Below are 24,091 nucleotides of genomic sequence, written 5' to 3'. Positions count from 1 at the left end.
CCCTCGGATGTTCACAAAGGTGATGGCGGTGGTCGCAGCTCATCTGCACAGGTTAGGGGTGTCAGTCTTCCCCTACCTCGACGACTGGCTATTGAAGGCGGGCTCGCCCCAGGAAGTTGTCACCCACCTCCAGAGTACGGCTGACCTCCTGAATTTGCTGGGGTTCTCCATCAATGTGCCGAAGTCGCACCTGAGTCCCTCTCAGAAGCTCCCTTTCATCGGAGCAGTTCTGGATTCAACGCTGTTCCGGGTTTATCCTCCCGAGCAGCGAGTCCGGGATATTCAGGCTATGATTTCGCTCTTTCAGCCTCTATCCCGGGTTTCAGTCAGGATGACCCTCCGGCCTCTGGGCCTGATGGCCTCGTGCATCCTGCTGGTGACACATGTCTGATGGCATATGCGGGCTCTGCATTGGGACCTGAAGTTCCAGTGGGCACAGCATCAGGGCAACCTGTCCGATCACGTCCAGATCTCAGAGGGCGCTGCACGACCATTGCAGTGGTGGCTCACGAATCGCCATTTGGTCAGTGGCAGATCCCTCTCCTTTCCCCAACCGGAGCACACAGTGGTGACGGATGCGTCCCTCCTGGGATGGGGAGGCCACATGGGAGAGGCGGAGATCAGAGGCCTCTGATCTCTGGCTGAGTCCCGGCTCCATATCAACCTTCTGGAGCTGCGGGCTATCTGGCTTGCACTGAAGGCATTCCTTCCCTCTGTCCGGGGAAGTTTAGTGCAGGTGTTCACGGACAACACCACCGCCATGTGGTATTGAAACAAACAGGGCGGGGTGGGGTCGTGGATCCTATGTCATGAGGCTCTGCGCCTCTGGACATGGCTGGAACATCAAGGCATTACCTTGGTGGCTCATCACCTGACAGGTTCTCTGAACGCCAGGGCGGACAAACTCAGCCGCTGGTGCATGGTGGATCACGAATGGCGTCTGAACTCGGACGTGGCGCCTGGTCTCTTTCTGCAGTGGGGAGAGCCCTGGTTAGATCTATTTGCCACCGAAGAGAACGCTCAGTGTCATCAGTTCTGTAGCGTTGGAATTTCCAAGGCGGCGTTCGCTCTGAGACGCTTTTCATCGCGAGAGGAGCTGTGGTCTATTGTACGCCTTTCCGCCTATACCACTTCTTTCCAGAGGGCTGAAGAAGATCAGGCGCGACCTAGCCCAAGTCATTCTTGTGGCTCCAGACTGGGCTCGAAGAGTATGGTATGCCGAGCTACTCAGTATGAGCATTGATCCCCCGATCTGTCTTCCTCTTCGGGAGGATCTTCTGTCGCAGCAGCAGGGGACGGTTCTCCACCCGACCTGTCCAGCCTCCACCTCCATGCGTGGAGATTGAGCGGCGACTGTTGACGCCTTTAGATCTTCCTCCCGAAGTCTGTGATGTCATTCTGGCAGCCAGGCGTCCCTCCACCAAAATGGTATACGCCTGCAGGTGGAATAGATTTGTGGCATGGTGCACAGCAAAGGCGGTGGATCCCCTTTCTGCCCCTCTTTCTGAGGTTCTTCTGTTCCTTCTCTCTTTGGCCCAGCAGGTGTCTGTTCTGGGAACTATCAAAGGTTATCTTTCAGCCATCTCCGCAATTCTACGGCTTCAGCCTTCTCTTTTTAAGTCCCCGGTTGTTAACCGTTTTCTTAAGGGCATTACGCATAAGTTTCCACCCGTACCCTTCATAATGCCTCAGTGGGACTTAAATCTTGCCTTGACATTTCTGATGTGCACTCCCTTTGAGGCCCTTCATAACTGTCCCTTACGTCTTCTCACTCTAAAGACGGCCTTCCTGGTTGCGATCACCTCTGCCAGAAGAGTGAGCTCCAGGCCCTTTCTTGCACACCTCTTTTCCTTTCTGTTCATCCGGACAAGGTGGTTTTAAGGACCCCTCTTTCTTTTCTGCCAAAGGTTGTCACACCCTTCCACATTGGACAGACCATCACGTTGCCCACCTTCTTTCCGCCTCCTTCAAGGGAAGAGGAAAGGCTCCACCGTCTGGACTCAAAACGTGCGTTCGCATTCTATCTGCAGCATACACAGCAGTTCCAGGTGGATGATCAGCTTTTTGTTGGTTACGTGGGCACCAAAAAAAGTCGGGCTGTGCACAAACGGACCATCTCCTGGTGGGACGTTCTGTGCATCACAGCATGTTACTCCTTGGCCAAGAAGGAGCCTCCGGTGGGGCTGCGTGCCCATTCAACCAGGGCGACTGCAGCCACTGGTTTGGAACGCGGCATTCCCTTGCAGGACATTTGTCAGGCAGCTACGTGGGCCTCGCTGCACACATTTACCAAACACTTCTGCCTTGACAGTCAGGTCCAGAGAGACTGCTTCTTTGGCCGTTCTGTGCTATGTGACTTTTTGGTCTAATCTTGTTCGCAGACTCACCACCGGTGTTGGTATTGCTGGGGTATCTATTCTAAGGTAAGGAATCTATCACTAACATGTCTCTTTCAGATGCACAAGTTACTACTTGTGAACAATATATCTGTAAGAGACATTAGTTAGTGATAGATTCCTTACCGCCCCACCCATCCGCCCCGTTCTTCGAACTGATTACTAGGGTTAAGGTCATCCCCTTTTAGGGCCCTAGTTTTATGCACCAATGGTCAGTAACTTGCATGGTGCTGCGTTTCGGCGCGGAAAGTCGTTTACAGAACTGACGTCAGTGCGCATAGGTGGCGCCTAATTAGTCTCCGTGACGTCATCCCGGCGCTTACGACGCCAGTGACGGACGCGCAGCCTCACAACGCCACCTACCGATGTGCAGGGGTACTGCTAAGCAAAAACTTTCTGGATCCAGTCTGACGCCTGGGGACTATTCGAAGGTAAGGAATCTATCACTAACTAATGTCTCTTATATATATATCGTTACACAAGTAGTAACATGTGCATTAGTACCCTATCACCTCAGTGATTGTAGTTGTCGACATGTTTCTGCCTAAATTGCCAGTGCCACTCAGTCTGCTTGAAGGGTACATTTGGTGCCCTCCCTGCATAGTCCAGTTAAAAATCAGCTCAGGGTGCTGTTGGCTCTTGCTCTGGCGCGGAACTGGACAAAGGACATGGGGGTATCATCCCCACTGTCCAACTCCGCCCCTGGCAGGTAGCCCTCAATTGTCCCAATTCTTTCCTTGGGGTACTTAAGGGCTTACCTGAGGGTGGGTCCCTAGATTTGTCGTGCGACAAGATTCATTTCAAGACACCACATCTTCGACCGTCTGGGCTCTCTGTATTTCGCTCTGGGCATCAAGGCTGCAACTGGGAAGATTCCTACTGCTCCTGATCTCGTCGCCCTGCTCGTCTGCTGCAACTTCCGTGCCAGTGCTCCATACAGTAACCTTCCAAGGCCTGTGGAGATCCAAGATACCTTCCAAGACACCTGAAAGAATCTCCCTTGAAGTGAAGTAGTCACTTCCCTGCATCTGCAGACACCGCAACTAAGCTCCCATGGACTCTGAAAGGCTCAGCAACACAGGTGGCAGTTCTTCACATCTCTCGAGGCCTGCCCTGCCCTCTCACCAAGTTTGAGGCCAGTATCCCTCGTCGGAGCTGCAGGAACCAAACCCTTGTGCACTACGGCGACTTGCAGTTGCAAAGGCTTGTTGGCTTCCTTCCATTAAGATCTTTGGGCTCCATGTAGCCCCCACCTCAAGCATCTCCTGTAACCAAGATCCTCGTCCTCACTGCATCACTTGCACCATGGGCCTGCATCTTTGGTGAGCTGCTCGAGGTCCTCTTGCGACTCCAGTGCCTCCGGGTTGTGTGTTCTCTTGAGGGTCTTATTTGATTTCTGCAGGCATCCCTGACTGCCCGCAGCCTGCCCTGACTCCCCTGCTTGTGGTGAGTCACCTGGACCTTGCTGGTCCCAACACTGTACCTTCTCTATTTCCACATTGTTTTCAGCTACCAAGGCTTGTTGGTACTCCTGACCAACACCGACCCCTCAACTCTCGACATCCAACGTGGGACAGCTCGAGAACAGCTCCTGGTGTTCCATCAATTGTATGTCTCTCTTGCCCTAAGTTGGCAAGGTATGGCCAGATGTGGGTCCCTTGCTTACTTTGCCACTGGATTCAAGCAAGCCTGGCTGATGAAGGGTGTTACCCCGAAACCCGTCCCAGGATGCTTGTTTACGATTCCGGGAAGACCTAGCTTGGCAGTTTGGGCTGGACTGTTCCCATAAGGCACAAGGTCAAGACTGATTTGCATATAGCTGTGTCTGAACTGAGGTAGCAAAGGGAGCTAAAGAACGATGATGGATTCAACCCAGATCTGTGACTGGGGGTGAGTGTCTGAAAAGTTTCAGTGCTCCGTCCATCATCTGCTTGTGTTCACTTACATAAGTGTGCATCATAAACCAAGCCAGCTTCTTACAACCTTATTATTATACATGTTACCCTTTAAATGTGGTATACAGTTTATCTGAGAGAAATTAATTCTTTGTGACTATCTAAATAAGCACTTTCTCATTCACTTACCGGGTTGCTAGCCACTGTTTCTTAATATTTACTATACATGGTGTATCCTTTGTAGTGCACAATTTTAATTGCTTATCATTTTGTGTGTACAACTCTGTCAGTGTTAAAAGGGTCCTTTAAACACTCGACTGCTCAGCTAACTTTGCCGTCACTTGACAGAAATGCTATAAAATTGATAAATTGATTACCAAGGTAACTTGCAAGCATGACACAGTGTATTTTGATTCTCTAAAGCTTGTTCTGTGACTTTCTTAGTAGCTGTCTGAATGACTACGACTAACCTTTGGGAATTACAGTAAGTGTGTAGACCAAAATAATTCTTGAATAATTTACAATATTGTTTTGTCTTTAGGTTTTATTGAAAGCTTTTATAGCCAACCTCAAATCCAGCTCTCCTACTATCCGTCGAACGGCAGCAGGATGTGCTGTAAGCATATGCCAGCACTCTAGAAGAACACAGTATTTTAATACTTGGTTACTTAATGTACTTTTAGGTAAGCTCAAGTGACTTAAACTATCTGCTCAATGTTTGTGTTTGAAAAACTTACAATTTGCTACCAACTGCTTAGACATATTACCTTCTGCAAAAAAATGAATCCAAACACAAATCTTAAATAGTGGCTGCCCACCTTATAATTCTGTAATGGGGACCTCTCATTTTGTAATTAGCAGCACTAAAGGTAGTAGTTGCACCAGTAGTAACATTGCTATTAGTGGTTATGCTAGTACAACTATTAATCCCAGTAGAGCCAATAATAGTGGATTCATTAGTGGTATGCATGTATGCGGTGACTTGTATTAGCCATACTTGATGAAACCAAGAATGTCTGTTTTAATGCACACACATCAAAAATGATAGTCAAGAGTATTATGTTTTGGTTAGTTCTAGAGGAAGGAAGTGTGGTGTGCAACAGATCAGAACCTGGGTGTGGTGAAAAATCAGCCTTTCAGCTGTCTAGCAGATAATAGCGTTTGCATCAGCTGGACTGTAATAGTAATAGTTGTAATAGAGGTGAAGGAGCCTGTCGGGTGGTACATATATATGTGGGGGAAGTAGAGAGGCTAACTTGTAAATTAGAATACAATCTTTTCCTCCGCACCTTTTACTGTTTTAATGGATTGCAGACTGAATTTCTAGGCTTCCACCTATGTAATCCGCTGCTTTAGTGGTTGCAGTGAACCACATACAACACAGTCAGCGGAAGAAATGTATCAAAGATAAGATAGAAGATAGAAAATCCAAGCTAGACTAGTTCCAAGAGAAGACACCTGCCTAAATTCTGGTTTGAGACTTCACACCTTGGCTGTCAATTCGTCGAAATTCGGGAACACTCACAGATTGGAAAGAAGCAAGTAGAAAAACAGTCGAGGAGGTGGGGAATGCGTGCTGTATACCTGATGTGGCCTGAGAGACAGTCAAAGTGCTCACAATGATTCTGGTATGGTAGATCATTTTTAGCAAAGGGCTTATTCATAGACAAAAGTGGACTGAATTTAGCAGTTTTAATGCTATATGTACAGATTCATATTAAGAAATAAGATACAGACACCTGTCAGTGTTCTAACCATGTCAGACAATGCACTCAAGTAGTCCTCACAAATTTGAACAGAAAAGATCTCTTTCCTTTAAGACTGTAGTAGCCTGGATATAGCATGGCTCAGTGTCTGCCTCATGCTTCAGGATCTTCATTCTGCGTTTCTGCATCAGACATCTTTGCACGTCTTTCTCATCTAAAGGTTTCCTTCCACAGTTTTTGATTCTTCTGTCATCAGGTTACTTATGGTAAACCCATACTCTACTTTGCTTTCAAAGAATGTTCTCACAAAGCTAGTTCTGGGTGTCAGCGATTGTGAATTCTTGCTTGTTACATTAAACAGAGGTTGCACCCAAGAGTATTACACCACAGCACACTATGCTCTTATGAATGATATCTGTAAAGTAAAGTGATCGATTTACATTGAATCTTTACTCTTCCTTGGGCTCCAGCAATAGAGATGCCAGCACAGCTTTTGTACCAGGATTAGCATGAGGTACTGAAAGATCGGTGTTACAAGGGAGCACATCTAAAGGCTTTAGCCTGATGGGTCCCAAAGTTGTTCCAATGTATAGCTTGTATGCATGTGTACTATCAAGGCTTTTGAATTATTGATGCACTATTTTACTTAACTACCAACCATGATTCTCATAAAGAGTTCTTGCTCATCAGACCCAGCAAGGGCAAATGGATGCCTTCAAAGAGACCTAGGCATTGCTGGCGGAGAAACTCTGCAGGGTTTCTTCTGTGTACTAAGGGCCAGAACACTCTGGTGTGGACAGCAGATTATATGGAAATATTATCACATACAGTCAAACAGGGGGGGCATAGTGGGCATTGTAACAGAAGTCATTAGAATACTTAGATCCCCAGCCATGCAAATTGCGCCTGATTCGTAGGTCTAAGCCACAGAAACAGACCTAGGTTTATTGAATAGGTGCTGATCATTGCTAAATTTAACATAATGATGACCTGGAAAGCTAAGAGGGGACTGGAGGTGAGCTGATAGCTTTAGTATATTCTGAAGTGGTTACTGGAGAAGGTTTAGACATTAATGGCTCTGCGCAGAAAAAATGCCAAGGGCCCTCCATTGGACTCATGAAACACTATCCTACGGGATTTCAAAGGTAAATCACACACACACCCTTTTTGAAATGATTCATAAAAGGGGGTGGTGATGGACAGAGTATCTGAATTAAGCAGAACACTCCTACCCATGTCAAAAGATCAGGGCTTGATCCATCACCGTTTTTTAGCTCACTGCACCATCCCAGCTCAGAACCTGGCTACATGCAAATTAGTCTGACCCTGGCCCAGTGCATCATGGGAACAGGGCAGACCAAACTACCAAACCAATTCTTTACTGGAAAGGAAACAAGCTTCCGGGGACCGGTTTCTGGCATTACAGCCGTCTTCGGCCCGGCTTGCTTGAATCCTGATGGTGCAGTGAGCAAGGGACTCACATCTGAGTATACCCTACCACACTTATGGTGGCCAAAACGATTCATAAAGGGGGTGGTGATGGACAGAGTATCTGAATTAAGCAGAACACTCCTACCCATGTCAAAAGATCAGGGCTTGATCCATCGCCGTTTTTTAGCTCACTGCACCATCCCAGCTCAGAACCTGGCTACATGCAAATTAGTCTGACCCTGGCCCAGTGCATCATGGGAACAGGGCAGACCAAACTACCAAGCCAATTCTTTACTGGAAAGGAAACAAGCTTCCGGGGACCGGTTTCTGGCATTACAGCCGTCTTCGGCCCGGCTTGCTTGAATCCTGATGGTGCAGTGAGCAAGGGACTCCCATCTGAGTATACCCTACCACACTTATGGTGGCCAAAACGATTCATAAAGGGGGTGGTGATGGACAGAGTATCTGAATTAAGCAGAACACTCCTACCCATGTCAAAAGATCAGGGCTTGATCCATCTCCGTTTTTTAGCTCACTGCACCATCCCAGCTCAGAACCTGGCTACATGCAAATTAGTCTGACCCTGGCCCAGTGCATCATGGGAACAGGGCAGACCAAACTACCAAGCCAATTCTTTACTGGAAAGGAAACAAGCTTCCGGGGACCGGTTTCTGGCATTACACCGTCTTCGGCCCGGCTTGCTTGAATCCTGATGGTGCAGTGAGCAAGGGACTCACATCTGAGTATACCCTACCACACTTATGGTGGCCAAAACGATTCATAAAAGGGGGTGGTGATGGACAGAGTATCTGAATTAAGCAGAACACTCCTACCCATGTCAAAAGATCAGGGCTTGATCCATCACCGTTTTTTAGCTCACTGCACCATCCCAGCTCAGAACCTAGCTACATGCAAATTAGTCTGACCCTGGCCCAGTGTATCATGGGAACAGGGCAGACCAAACTACCAAGCCAATTCTTTACCCCCTTTTCTGAATCGTTTTTGGCCACTATAGGTGTGGCAGAGTATACTCAGACATGAGTCCCTTGCTCACTGCTCCATCAGGATTCAAGCAAGCCGGGCCGACGACGGCTGAAATGCCAGAAACCGGTCCCCGGAAGCTTGTCTCCTTTCTGGTGAAGAATTGGCTTGGTAGTTTGGTCTGTCCTGTTCCCATGATGCACTGGGCCAGGGACAGACTAATTTGCATATAGCCAGGTTCTGAGCTGGGATGGGGCAGTGAGCTAAATAACGGTGATGGATCAAGCCCTGATCTTTGGACTGGGTAAGAGTGGTCTGCTTAATTCAGACACTCTGTTCATCACCACCCCCTTTTCTGAATCACCCTTTTTGAAATGTCGCATCCACACATTAAAATGGACTAGAATATTGTAGTGGGCCGTGCTCCTGGTAGAGTCTGCTGTTTTAGTACTATCATTATTATTATGTATAGGAATCCGGCTACCAATCAAGTACAACAGATACAATAGAAAATAGGGGAAAATGAACCTAACAAGTTAAACACCAACACCTACCTCCCATAATAACCAGTATGGGATGCGGGTTTTGATGGTGTATAACTTGTTAGGTTTCTTTTCCCCGATTTTCTCCAACGGTTTCTTTTATTCTCTGTCATTTATTCTAAATGGACTTCTGCTTCAGTAGTGTATGAAAAATTTCTGGGATTGTCAAGTAACATACAGTGTCACCTTATGCCTTTATAACGCACAACTATTATGAGGATTTTCATAGAAGTTTGAAGTGTATGTTGCATAGATTACATCTTTTATCGCTTGATATTTCAGCTAATAAAGATCTTACCATAATAAAGTTGAAAAAGTCAATTTAATAATGACAATTCCGACTATTTAAAAAAAAAAAAGAAGGTAATAATAAGATTGAATGTGCCACTAAGAATTAAAATATTCCCAATATCCTCAAGATTGTTTAATGGTGGTTGACAGTAAAGGGTGATCTCTTTATTTTAACATATGGAAAAAGGGTAAGAAAACCTTCACCCTTTAGACCGGTGGAAAATCCTCACCCTTCTAAAATAGATTCCTCAACTTTCGGACTTTGTTCATAGGATCTTGAGCATGTAGGAATCGGAAATATGATCTAGGGTCAAGGGGTAACTAGAGTGTCTTTTGCTTCTTCTTTCATTAAAATATGAAGATTTTAAAAACTGTTGAGGGGCTTAATACAGTATTCTTAAATAGCATCTCCTCTCCATTGTAGTATCATCGACTCGTTCATTAACTCAATCCTCTTCATTTCTGAGGTTTTTCAGGATCGGCCCTGCCTCTCTTGTCGAGTCATCGTCGCTGATCAGACCACTACCTGAAGATGTAGCAGATCAAAAGAATTGTCACATAGAACCGAATGCTAGAAGACAACATTTGAAAATAGTGTTAAACAATTAAAATGTATTTAATCCTGAGACAAGCCAATACCTTTTAAAAATCTATTTGATATATTGTCACAACATGACTTAGATTGGTGTGAGCGGTCACAGTGATTTTGCATAATATACCGGCAACTCTCAGCACAAATCTTGTCAGCTGAATCTGCACGGTTTCATTCATTTAACAAATCAACATATTATAAACAAATTCTAGAAGAAAATCCTAATACATCAAGAAACGTGGCTGTGAGAGTTGCAAAACATACAAGGCTTTTCTGCTGTAGGCCTCCGAGGAACTCAGCTAGGTAGTAGTAGGTGATCAGGTGATCTACTTTAATTACTGTCTACCATGACATTCGAGAATGTCCTGGGCTGCTGATTTGTATTATTAAATTAGGATTGAACAGATCAAAATTTCCTATGATGATTTTAATCCGTGTGTATAAGGCCGGCTCTAGGGCGGTGAGATCGTTGCCACCGCACCGGGTGCTGACTTGGGGTGGGGGGAGTCATTTTTGCAAGTATATTATCATTTTAAAAGCACTTGCTGCCGTGTTCATGGCCTCCAGCAATTTTCAGTCCTCAATTAAAATGTCAAGATAACTCCGGTGGTTAATAGTCTTCCTGGAATGAGACAGTAGGTTTGTCTAGTCAAGTTTTGACTCATCTTAATGTAGCACAGAGGGTTAAAATGCCTGCTGCTAAGAACGTGTACTAGGCAGATAACAAATTGCATGTAATGTAAATAGGTCAGTGGGTTACTGCCTCTGTAAGAGAGCTCCTTGTGTTACTCCAGTATTGGGGCTTTCATACATTCACATGCCTGAATCATTCCCCGTCGTCGAGACGGGAGTCTCCGGTACATAAAAAAGCAATGCTTAGTAGTATAGCAAACTATAAAGAGGCCTAGGCCTATTTCCCTTTTGCAACCCATAACCTTCGTTATGTAAAAGAGACCAAACTTCTCCCTGAACCAATCAGAGCTCCTCACCCTCTAGAAGCCTCCTGAGAGAACCTTTTTCCCCTCAGATTTTCTACCGCATGTTGTGCTAAGGAGTCTCCTTTGAGCTCTGCTCAGATTCTACAGTCTCTACTCAATCTAGGTTGGATTTGAGAGTTTTCTTCTTCTCATTTAATAATTTGGATCACTACCTTCTATTTCACCATCTCCTGAGAATGGCTGACAAGGAGAAAAGAGGTTTATTTAGAGCCTGTGCCACCTGTTAGAAGAAAAGACTATGCAGACGACCCTCATAAGGATTGCATCTACTGCCTTTATCCAGACCATCAGGCAAAGGATTGTAAGGTATGTCGTACTTTTTCAAATAAAATTTTGAGGGATCTTGAAGGAAGGCTTTTACTATGGCTTCAAAAGCTAAAAGCCAGGAAAGAAGTCGTGTCTAGTGACAGTGATGAGGCATCATCAACTTCTAGGAGATCTAAAAAAAGAAGCAGATCTCCTCAGGCTCATACCTCAGGGGAAAGACCTGAGAAGGCCCTTAAAAAGACCACCCAGGGGGGAGGAGCCTAGCTCGAGAGCATAATGGCCGCCTTTTAGCTCGGCTCCGTCGGCCCTCCGGCCAACCTCGAATATCCTGCAATATATCCTGTACTGCGACGATACTTCACTACGGATTTTGGAATTTAACGACCCACTCTTACTTACCGTCTGGTCCGGAGGCTCCTGCGTGCTGTGGGTCCGCAGTTGTGCCCTCGGTGGGATTGGGGCCTCCGGGCGCTCGAGACCGGGACCTCGCCTGTGGGACCCGACCGGCGGTGCTGTGATTGCCGGCCCCGGCCGCGAGAGTGAGCCACTGGTGGGAGCCGTTGTGTGTATGCCCCGGCGATCCTGAACTGGCCCCGATTTGTGGACCGTGCGGCTGGAGGGGGACGAGATGTGTCGGGGGCTGACTGTGTGAAGGGGTCCCTTCGCCTTTGTTCTGTCCGGCAGCCCTGGACCCCGCGCCTGGCTCTCGCTTGTGGGGCCCGCCACTGTTCGGAGGGGGCCCCCCCCATTGAGCGCCTGCCCGTTCTGTGCCGGTGAGGCCGTTGTTGGGAACCTCCGGAGGTCTGTAAAGTCCTACATTTGGGAACTGTTTGGGGGCCCGCGGTGGAGTGCGGGGCGGCGAAACTCACAAAATGGCTACCAACAACGTGGGGGGTGATCCGCTCTGCACCGACGAACCTTGCTGGCCGGATTGCGCGGAGGCCTGGGCGTGTGCTCGAGCGCCCACGCTCGGAGATGTCCTGGACGCCTTGATGTCCTTGTACGCTGTCTTGGCCCCCGGTGCTTCTACCGACCCCATGCGGCCCGCCGCCATTTTGGGTCGTCGCTCTTTCATGCACCCCTATCGTCCTGATGCCTCCATTGCTTTGCCCCCTTCGGCTGCGCCAGGAGTTGCTGCCGCGGTTCTTCGGCCGCTTGATGGGCCGGTGGCTTTTGAACCTCCGCTTGCTCACCGTCCGGACTTCGAGGACTTGCACACGACGCGGAGATCTGCTCCTTCCCGGACCATTGGGAACTATGGTGGACCGCTGTTTGCTCCCGCTTCGATGGATTCGAGCTTTTGTCCTGGTGGGGTACCTTTGCATTGTCGAACTGCGAAACTGGACTCCGGCTTGCTTTTGCTTGCCCTGTCGTTGCTGCTACAATTGACTTGCTTAATTGACTTTTTGTATTCCATTAGTATGGTGGCTCTCCCTAATCTACATCACTGCCGTAACCCTGGTCAACATTACGATTATTCTGTGCTGGGTGGTCCGCTCCCTGTTATCCTTTATTGGGTTGGTTTTGTGATTAGGAAGGGCTGGGGGTAAGTCGCACGACACTGATAGACTGCTGGTTTACCTGTCCGTTGCACTGATGCTTGTACTCTCGAAATTTCCCCCTCCCCCCCCCCCCCCCCCCCCCCCCTTGCGGGTTTTTGCTGTATGTGAAGGTGTAGCACTGATTTGATAATTATTCATTTGCTGGTCGGGGGAGGGTCGTAGCCAAGTATGTTTGTTCATATTCTCTGGCTCCTCCCTCACATCTTATTTTTGTTTTATATTCCCTTTCCTCCTTCTTTTTGCCTCCTTATTCTACTTTCTTTCTTTACTATATTTCGGGTTTCGGATTAGGGCAACAGGCACGCTGTTTGGAGGGTAGGCCGTAGCCTTCTGCAGGGGTGCGGGGTGGGACGGGTGGGCGGGGTCTTTCAGATGTTTCCCTTTTTTGGTTCTATGGCCCTTTTCTATCCCTTTATAGCGGTGCCGCTTCTGTCCTCGCTTCTCTGGCATGAGTGGGTTGGGGTCTGTCGCTATGCCACTTTTATCTGTTTCGATGCTCCGTCGCGACTGCCATACCCTTCATTTCGCCAGCTCTCTATTTTCTTCTGTATTATTAGCCGCGGGATGCCTGGCCCGGGGTGGCGCCCATCTTGCAGGATTGTGTTTCTCCTTTTATATTTCTTTTTCTTTGTTCCTCCTTCTTCCCTTTCCCTGTTCTTGCCCTTATTGGTTTCCTCCCCTCTGTTTCCCCCCTATTTTCCCCCTCCCACTCCCTTCCCCCCCCCCTTTTTTTCCCCAGGCTCGTATGGCGAGTAGGTTTTGATCGTTCAGTTTATCTGCTCCCCTTGCCTTCGTTAGCGTGTTATTGGGTGGGGGGCATGAGATGCTGGTAGTACTTGTATGCTTATCTACTACATTTTGCGTTTGTTTTGTGCTACGACCGATTCGTGTCTTCACGTCCCCCCTCCCTTCCCCCTCCTCTTCCCATTTTGGCGTGGGTGTATTTCTGGTTATTGTTTTTTCCGTATTTTATGAATCTGCCATGAGCCTTGTTCCTTATTATAAAATGGACCTCATTGATCCTGATATTGGGCCGTTAATGTCGCTTATCCTTTCCTTAGCATTGTTTTCAATATGTTTGCCTGCCTGTCAGCTGGCCTTGTGTTGCCTATTTTGACTTTTGATCGTTTTTTGAATTGTGGCCGGCCGGATTGGTTGTGGGCCCACGCATGTATATCCTGTTGATGCAAATAAAGGTTTAAAAAAAAAAACACAAAAAAAAAAAAACACCCAAGGGTCTTCTGGGCCAGTCCCTCTAAATCTCGTCCAAGCAAGGAAAAGGAGAGCAAGGGTCATGATTCAGGAGTAAAACATACCACGAGGAAAAGCTCAGAGCCATCAAAACGCCCTCTAAAGTCAAGCATTCAGTCAAGAAGCCGGCTTCTACACCTCCTGAGGGAAGATTAGAAAAAACATCATCGTCGATGGGAGCGTCGACGAAGAAATTGGCATCGTCAAAAGTGAAGTAATACTGGCTTCTAAGGCTTTATCTCGTCAACGGTTGCACCGTCGACGACAGTGTCTACGCTGAGATCAGTGACGATGACCACGGCTACGATCGCGTCGTCAACGGGATCGTCAACGAAGACAACAGTGGGATCGTCGACGGGAACGACGACGACAGTGACGTTAGCATCGAAGACGACAATATCGTCTGCAGTTTTTTGACGGCGATCTCGTCGACAGGCTCGTCGACGAGAGAAAACCCCCCAGAAAAACAGGTAAGGAGACACCTCTGGTACCATCTCACCTGTAGGAGGAAGAAGAGTCAGACGAAGAGGAGGATGATGGTGGTCCTTTTGGCTACGCTAGTAGCCTGTCGCAGTTGCACGTGAAGTGATGACTCGGAGGACGAATAGGAGGAGTATCAAGATCGTCCCCAGCAACATTATCGCCAGGAATATCAGGCGGAGATGGTGAGTGTTCAATCTTAATTGCTAAAGGATCTGCAATTTATGCTGGAGGATTATAAGAAGAGACATCCTGTACTTCATACCTCTCTAGAGTTACAGGTGGCTACACCTCAACCACGCCCTAAGCCAAGTACACCAGTGCGAAGGCGAGAGATTTTACCAGAGCCCTTACCTAGATCTCCACTACCAAGTTCTCAACAAGAACAAGTGACCACGAATGATAATCAGGAGGAGGGAGAGATAGCGGACCCTAGCAGAGAGTGGGACGATTATCTCATTCCGTCGCCGCCTTCTCCTTCACCGAAGCCGGTTGATTCACCACCAGAAGATATCAGTGGGTTTCATAATGTAATGGAGAGAGTTGCAAACAGATTTGCGCTCACCATGTCATCTGACAAGGCAGAATGTTTCTTGTACGACTTCAAGGAGCCATATCGTAAAGCAGTTTGTTCTCTCCTGATTGTCAATCATCTATGGGAAGAAGGCCTGAAGGTCATGGAGACACTGGCAACAGTGACTCCAGTACTCGCAAGACTGGACAAAAAATATAAAGAGCCTTCAGATGCTCCAGCTTGTCTTCTAGGCCACCCCAAACCTAACTCGGTTATAGCCCAGGCAGGTCAGCAGAAGTCAAGGAATCCATCAGCTCCTATTATGACACCTCCTGACAGAGGGTAGGCGATTGGACAATGCGGGGAAAAGGTTTTCCTCCATGTCTGCCCTTCTAGTTACAGCGGCGAATGCCCTGGCCATTCTGGGCAGGAACGATAGGCAGATGTGATGTGACCTCTCGCCTTACATAGACCGCATTCCAGAAGCTGATAGACAGGAGGCCAAGAAGATTCTTCAAGAAGTACAAGTCATTGCTGGGAATGATGTCATCTTGCATTCCCCTCGTACTTTTCTGCAGGTTAAAAATGTGTCCGTTGCAAGAGCAACTCGATCTACAATGGCATCAAGACGAGGGATCCTTCGAAGACCTAGTCAAAGTGACACCGATCATGATCCAAGCGGCAACATGGTGGACTCGAGTGGAACATCTCACAGGGTCTTTCATTCCTTACAGAGGCAGCCCCACTGGTGATTACTACAGATGCGTCCCTGGAAGGATGGGGAGCGTTCCTTGAGGATCTCCAAGTCAGCAGCCGCTGGAAGGTATACGAACAACAAATGCACATCAATTTGTTGGAACTCAGGGCAGTACGACTAGCATTGCTAGCGTTCCTACCAAGAATAGTAGGATCAGCTGTGTTGATAAGAACGGACAACACAACAGCGATGCACTACTTAAACAAGCAGGGAGGTACAAGATCACTCTTCCGTTCTCAAGAGGCCCAGAAGATATGGGAATGGGCGCTGCGACGCGAGATATCCGTAACAGCGGAACATCAACTAGGAGACCAGAACGTCAAGGCAGATACTCTCAGCAGACTCAAATCCACCTGCCACAAGTGGGAGATCGATCAAGGGATTCTAGACAACATCTTCCAAAGATGGGGGGGACCGACAGTAGACCTCTTCGCAACGGCAGAGAACAAGAAATGCTGGTTCTTTGCAAGCTGGCTTCCCCAATTGGGATCTTGGGGGAATGCGTTTTTGATGGCATGGTCAGGCGTCTTTGCCTACGCCTTTCCTCCAATTCCTCTTCTGCCACGCATTCTTACAAAGATCAAGAAAGAGCCGTGCAAAATAATCCTGAGAGACCCGTGGTGGCCCGGGCAACACTGGTTCACGGAGCTTCTACTACTGTCGGAGGACCACCCGATTCGCCTCCAGCCAATACCTTCGCTTCTGACAATGTCCCGGGGACAAGTGCTTCATCCGGACTCGAGATCATTGTACATTGCACTTAGTGGCCTGGCTCCTGAGCACTGTGAATTTCAACATCTAAAGAAGTCACAGGAATGCAAAGACATCCTATCAAAAGCGAGAGCGGATAGTACAAACAAAACTTACAGGATGAAATGGAAAAGGTTCTGTTTGTGGTGCCAAAGGTATAACATTCATCCTCTGAATTCGGCAGCGCATGAGAATATTCCATACATTTTACTTTTGTCAAAGTCTGGTTTGGATCATGCATCTATAAAGGTACATTTAGCAGCAATATCACGCTACAGAAGAACTTCCTCAGGACCGCCTCTATGGTCGGCAAGAATCATTAAACAATTCATGAAGGGATTGTTTAGGGTTTTTCCTCCAATAAAGCCTCCACCACCTCTCTGGAACTTGAATAGTTTCTGTCTCAATTAATGAAGCAGCCCTTCGAGCCAATACACAGGGCAGATCTCAAATTCCTATCGTGGAAAGTGGCGCTTCTCATCGCACTCACTTCGGCCAGGAGAGTGGGGGAGTTACAGGCTCTCACGATTCAGGACCCTTCTTTACAATTTCAAGAGGACAGAATGATTCTCAGAACTAATCCACAGTTTATTCCAAAAGTACCAACTGACTTTCATTTAAACGAGCTACTAGTTCTAAAGCAGTTTTTTCCTTAACCAACAACAGCGGCGGAAAGTTCTCCACTCGCTGGATGTCCAGCACTGTCTCAAATTCTATTTACAAAAGACTAGACCCTTCCGCAAGTCTTCACAACTGTTTGTCGCCTTCAGCGCACCCAGGAAGGGCTTCCATTTGTCAAAATGTGGAATTGCCAGATAGATTTCCAGTGCGATAGAATACAGTCATCAGGCAGCTGTAAAACCGCTGAATGCACAAGTTCGTGCCCATTCAACAAGAGCAGTGTCCACTTGTACTGCTTTGTTTGCGGGAGTGCCGATCCAGGATATCTGCATGGCAGCAACCTGGGGAACTACGCACACCTTCACCAGGCATTACTGCTTGGATGCAGCCGCGGAGAGAGATGTGGCAGTGGGAGAAGCAGTGCTGAGAAATATTATCCAGTAACGGTGAGCCTTTTTCACATCCATCCGCCCTTTTTTCTTGGTTACAAATGCACATTTTTTATTGTCATGTTTGGTAAGAGTGATTACAATACTAATGTGCAGAATTCATGTTTAAATATGTATAGTAGAATGATGTCTTGGGTAACTATACTAAATCTGCATTGGAAAAAAAAATGTGCCTTATTCTCCTGCTCGCTATTCTGATTCAGGCATGTAAATCTATGAAAGCTCCAATACTGGAGTAAGAAAACCAGTTACTTACCTGTAACTGTAGTTCTCCAGTATTGGAAGCTTTCATAGATTCACACGCGACCCACCCTCCTCCCTTGAGAGGCTCACCTCGGATATGGCACAAAAGGTGTTTATGACACAAGTGCGCGGAAATCTGAGGGGCAAAAGGTTCTCTCAGGAGGTTCTAGAGGGTGAGGAGCTTTGATTGGTTCAGGGAGAAGTATGGTCTCTTTTACATAACGAAGGTTATGGGTTGCAAAAGGGAAATAGGCCTAGGCTATACTACCAAGCATTGCTTTTTTATGTACCGGAGACTCCCGTCTCGACGACGGGGAATGATTCAGGCATGTGAATCTATGAAAGCTTCCAATACTGGAGAACTACAGTTACAGGTAACTAACTTGTATTCTTACTTGTCGTTTATAAGTCAAAATCCTAATATAGAGCATTGAGCTATTAGCTGTCATCAAAGAGCTGCATGAAAACTGCAAGGTATATGTTAGAGCTATATTTTTTTTGCCCGGTCTTTCATTATTCTAATCTTGCCAAAAAGGTTAATTTGGGTAGAAAACCATTATTAATAAAGAGAACCCCTAACAATGATGTTATGTTTTAAATTATATATTTTTTTTTCTAGAATAAGGATTCTTAAACTATATTGTCTACCAGTATCAATGGCATTTCACTCCTACACTACACCTTGTAGTCCTGTCTGATGTAACATTTCTTATACACCTGATTTACACACATATGATTGTCTCTGTACATGTGTGTGTGATGTAAAGGTCTCTGACACTTTACACTGTTATGAGTGGTACTATAAAACTAAATGAATCTAAGAGACGTGAGTATGGAGACTTGAGTGGCATTGTTAAAGGGTGGTAGTGAGAGAATCCATGGCAGAGGTGGTCATTTGGGGGGGCGCCAACGAACATTGTCGCACCGGACACCACCAACGTTAAAGCCGGCCCTGAATGTGTATTTATATAAGTACCTATTGCCAAATATTGATGATTTTATTTCATGTTTGAAGAAATCTTGAGTGGCTTAAAACTAGGTATCCAACTGCCCTACAGATTTGGACAGTTGATTTTATTATGATATTGTATCCATCCACCATCAGCCACTGTTTGTATGACATACTGCAAGTGTGTCATACAAACAGTGTCCATACATTTAAAAGTAGAAGTTGGAACAGTGGAAATTCTCCCGATCCCACTGCACAATTAAGTGTCATCATGTGTTCCTGTGCCTGTTTTTTCCTAGTGCGGGATCAAAATGTCAGATTTTTATCAGCTGGAAATTCCAGCTGTTGAAATTTCTTTACGAAAGGGCTACATTGCAGCCCTAATCCCTGTCCAATACTCTGACAAGGCACAGGTGCAGCATGTAGTGCTACCCTCGCTATGTAACTTTTTGACCATAACACTACTACTCTAGCTACCCTCTTATTCACACAAGTCCTTGCATACGTTTACCACCTGCTGATAGTAGGTGATAAATGCAAATTCCCCAAAATTGGGAATACCATGTGAAATATGCCCGGTAAATCCGGGTCCACAGTTATTCCCTATTCTGCATAATTTAAATAGTAATAGCAGAAATTCTGGTAATGGATACGTATCCTACTTGAACAATTCCCACATAATTCTTCATGCCTCATAATTAAGGCATTTGTGCCAACAAAAATTGTCAATGTGCCTCAGTTCAGATAAAGGTCATATATTTTATATCAGTACTGATACGCTTAAATGGTGAAAAGAGACAAATGAGAAGGTTGTCGACCAACTGAAAATAAGCTCCAAATTGATTGGCAAGGAAGGAGAAGAATTGTGGTTACAAGCTACTCCAATGGTTTGCTCAATCATGCCATGAACTAAAAAGTTAAATTTGCCAACTTCACTCACTTGATATACACTATTCTAGTGTCAAGCTTTATCTAAATAGTTTTAAAAAAGGGTATCAAAAGCTAATAAGGGACAAAAAGATAACGTAATGTCTAAAACTATTGGGAAGTTATAAATGAATCAGGTACCCTGAGAAATAAGAACAAAGTTTGGTATTTGCTAAATGATTGTACCGTAACAAACCCTGCAGTTTTGAACTGCAAGGTTCCTGAGGAAGATTGGTTGACCATTTGATTAATATGTATAGACCAGCCAATAGGCAGACCTCTTCTGCAACCTTTTCGAACGATAACAGAGTTTTGTTATTTATGCTTCCCTCTATGGAAAAAAATACAATTAGTGAAGCCTTACTGCTGGCCCAGATAATCTACTCACAGTTACACTTAGGGCCTGATTACGACTTTTGCGGTGCTGCTCCAGCTCCGCCCCACCGCCAAAGCCGTGGTCAGACCACCAGCCAGATTAGAGTTTCCTCCTGTCTTGCGGGCTGGTTTTTGGTGTTCTCATGTCGGTGCCTCAGAAAATAGGCACCACATGGGAAATGCCAAAAACAGTTCCTGCATGGCATGGACTGGAAAGTCCATGCCGTGCAGGAACTGGGGAGTATACACAATATGTGCCCCACTCCATACATCCCCATACAGAGTTTGTTTCCTCTCCACCACGGTGAATGACATGACACCGCTGCCAGAGAGGAAACTCATAATATGCTTGGTGGGACTGCCACTGTTCCGCCTAGCATATTGCGGCCTCCTGACCGCCGCAACACCACCAGGAAATGGCGATTCTCTGGTGGCTGCGGCAAGGCAATGGTGGTTCGACCGCCCTAATCGTAATAGGGCGGTAGGGAGACCGCTGTGCCTTCACGAGTTTGGTGTTCATGGACCGCCAGACTTGTATTCAACCCCTAAAACTTAATACAGGTTTGTGGGCAGAGCAAATAACCCCATTTTTAGGTCGAGCTATTCTATCCCGCAGGGATTAATAGCTCTAACCTATAGCAGGGGAAACAAACTCTCTTGAACACTGCGGATTCCATGCAGTTCATGTGAGAAATGCGCGTGCACAGAAATCCGCTCCCCCACCAAGCAAGACAAGCCAAGAACATCAAAGCGACCGGCTGCTTTGAGTCCATTTGCCACCAGCCACTCCACGAGCTCCGCAGGTTATAAACAGGACCATCTGCTCGTGAATGCTGGCATGCTTGCCCATCCCCCTCACAGCGCTCGTGGCACATGGCAGCATATGTCTTCCAGTCTGTGCAGATTACGGTAGGTAAACACCAGATGATTTGTTCAGAGGACACTTCATTTTTCAGTATCTTTTTTAATTTACCATTAAATTCATTTAACTCTCTCTCTCTCTCTCTCTCTCTCTCTCTCTCTCTCTCTCTCTCTCTCTCTCTCTCTCTCTCTCTCTCTCTCTCTCTCTCTCTCTCTCTCTCTCTCTCTCTCTCTCTCTCTCTCTCTCTCTCTCTCTCTCTCTCTCTCTCTCTCACACACACACTCTTTCACACACACACACACACACACACACACACTCTTTCTCACACACACACTCTTTCTCACACACACACTCTTTCTCACACACACACTCTTTCTCACACACACACTCTTTCTCACACACACACTCTTTCACACACACACGCTTTCTCGCACACATACTCTCTCACTCACACACACTCTCTCACTCACACACACGCTTTCTCACACACACACTCTCACTCACACACACACACACTCTCTCTCACACACACACACACTCTCTCTCACACACACATTCCTCTCTCACACACACTCTCTCTCTCACACACACTCTCTCTCTCACACACACTCTCTCTCTCACACACACACTCTCTCTCACACACACACACACACGCGCACACTCTCTCTCACACACACACTCTCTCTCACACACACACACTCTCAAACACTCTCTCAAACACTCTCTCAAACACTCTCTCACACACACTCTCTCTCACACACTCTCTCACCACACACTCTCTCTCACACACACACACTCTCTCTCACACACACACACTCTCTCTCTCACACACACTCTCTCTCACACACACACACTCTCTCTCACACACACACACTCTCTCTCACACACACACTCTCTCTCACACACACACTCTCTCTCACACACACACTCTCTATCACACACTCGCACTCTCTCTCTCACACTCTCTCTCACACACTCTCTCTCACACTCTCTCGCACGCTCTCACACACTCTCTCACACACTCTCTCTCACACACTCTCTCACACACACTCTCTCACTCACACACACTCACTCTCACACTCTCACACTCTCTCTCACACTCTCTCTCACACTCTCTCTCACACTCTCTCACACTCTCTCTCACACTCTCTCTCACTCTCTCTCTCTCACTCTCTCTCTCTCTCTCTCTCACTCTCTCTCTCTCACTCACACTCTCTCTCTCACTCTCTCTCTCACACTCTCTCGCACACTCTCTCACACACACACACTCTCTCTCTCTCTCTCACACACACACCCTCTCACACACACACTCACACTCTTTCTCTCTCTCTCTCAAACACATACTCTTTCTCTCTCACACTCTCACTCACACACACGGCACACAACATTTGGACAGTTAATGTAGCTCGTAATAATTGGGAGCTGCAGATTTACACACACATTGAGTTATGCTTCAAAGTGCTTGTTTGCTCACAGAGTCACGCTTGATCTCACTCATGGCACGAATATGAAATTTGGCACCACTTTTTTAATCACTCTGAGCACGCACTATAGTTTACCTTGACTTGATGTAATTTCACGTTCTTCATGGGCAGCTGCCCAGTGCTAAACAATGCTGACAGTGCATGGCAAAGTCGTGCTGTCTGAACAAACATATTTTTGGCTACGTTAACCTGTGACCTTGGCAGTATCGTAGCACCCAAATATTCAAAAGAACTTATATAGTATAGTGAATGGTATGCTGGTCTACCCAATAACTTATAATAGGTGATTTTAATGAACGCCCCTCTCTTGGGTCAAGTGCCCATATGCTAAGCCATTTTAGTAAAGCAATTGGCACAACGTTTTAGAGCAATGTATAGTACATCAGTTGGTATGTGTGCTGTCCAACACCCCTTAGTGATCTTTCACCTCCTCATTCTGCATCTCCACGCCAACCCGTCTTTCACCTCTTCTCTCCTTTCTCTTTCCTACACTCTATCTATCCTCCTTATTACCTTACCACAGCATCACTCAACACTACAGCATCACTCAACACCACAGTTCACTCAACACCACAGCATCACTCAGAACCACTCAACGCCACAGCACCACTCAACGCCACAGCACCACTCAACGCCACAGCACCACTCAGCGCACAGCACCACTCAGCGCACAGCATCACTCAACGCCACAGCATCACTCAACGCCACAGCATCACTCAACGCCACAGCATCACTCAACGCCACAGCATCACTCAACGCCACAGCATCACTCAACGCCACAGCATCACTCAACGCCACAGCATCACTCAACGCCACAGCATCACTCAACGCCACAGCATCACTCAACGCCACAGCATCACTCAGCACCACAGCATCACTCAGCACCACAGCATCACTCAGCACCACAGCATCACTCAGCACCACTCAACGCCACAACACCACTCAACGCCACAACACCACTCAACGCCACAACACCACTCAACTCCACACACCACTCAACGCCACAGCACCACTCAACGCCACAGCATCACTCAGAACCACTCAACGCCACAGCACCACTCAACGCCACAGCACCACTCAGCGCACAGCACCACTCAACGCCACAGCATCACTCAACGCCACAGCATCACTCAACGCCACAGCATCACTCAACGCCACAGCATCACTCAACGCCACAGCATCACTCAACGCCACAGCATCACTCAACGCCACAGCATCACTCAACGCCACAGCATCACTCAACGCCACAGCATCACTCAGCACCACAGCATCACTCAGCACCACAGCATCACTCAGCACCACAGCATCACTCAGCACCACAGCATCACTCAGCACCACAGCATCACTCAGCACCACAGCATCACTCAGCACCACTCAATGCCACAACACCACTCAACGCCACAACACCACTCAACGCCACAACACCACTCAACGCCACAACACCACTCAACTCCACACACCACTCAACTCCACACACCACTCAACGCCACAGCACCACTCAACGCCACAGCACCACTCAACGCCACAGCACCACTCAACGCCACAGCACCACTCAGCGCCACAGCATCACTCAATGCCACAGCATCACTCAGCACCACAGCATCACTCAGCACCACAGCATCACTCAGCACCACAGCATCACTCAGCACCACAGCATCACTCAGCACCACTCAATGCCACAACACCACTCAACGCCACAACACCACTCAACGCCACAACACCACTCAACGCCACAACACCACTCAACTCCACACACCACTCAACTCCA

At 47.1% G+C, this 24,091-nt stretch overlaps 1 protein-coding gene across 2 annotated transcripts in view; it reads left to right on the top strand.

Annotated features, from left to right (window-relative positions):
- Nucleotides 1-24,091, top strand: part of HTT (huntingtin) — a 1,924,961-nt gene that overhangs the window by 242,994 nt on the left and 1,657,876 nt on the right. For both annotated transcript variants that reach the window (XM_078678546.1, XM_078678545.1), the window contains exon 7: nt 4,833-4,974. In XM_078678546.1, coding sequence (XP_078534672.1) covers nt 4,833-4,974 — 142 coding nt within the window. The remainder of the gene's footprint in view (nt 1-4,832; nt 4,975-24,091) is intronic.

This window comes from Lissotriton helveticus, chromosome 2_2 (genome assembly GCF_964261635.1).
Source record: "Lissotriton helveticus chromosome 2_2, aLisHel1.1, whole genome shotgun sequence".
Lineage (NCBI taxonomy): Eukaryota > Metazoa > Chordata > Amphibia > Caudata > Salamandridae > Lissotriton > Lissotriton helveticus.
Note: the sequence above shows the minus strand (reverse complement) of the source record. Positions and strands in the feature narration are given on the sequence as shown.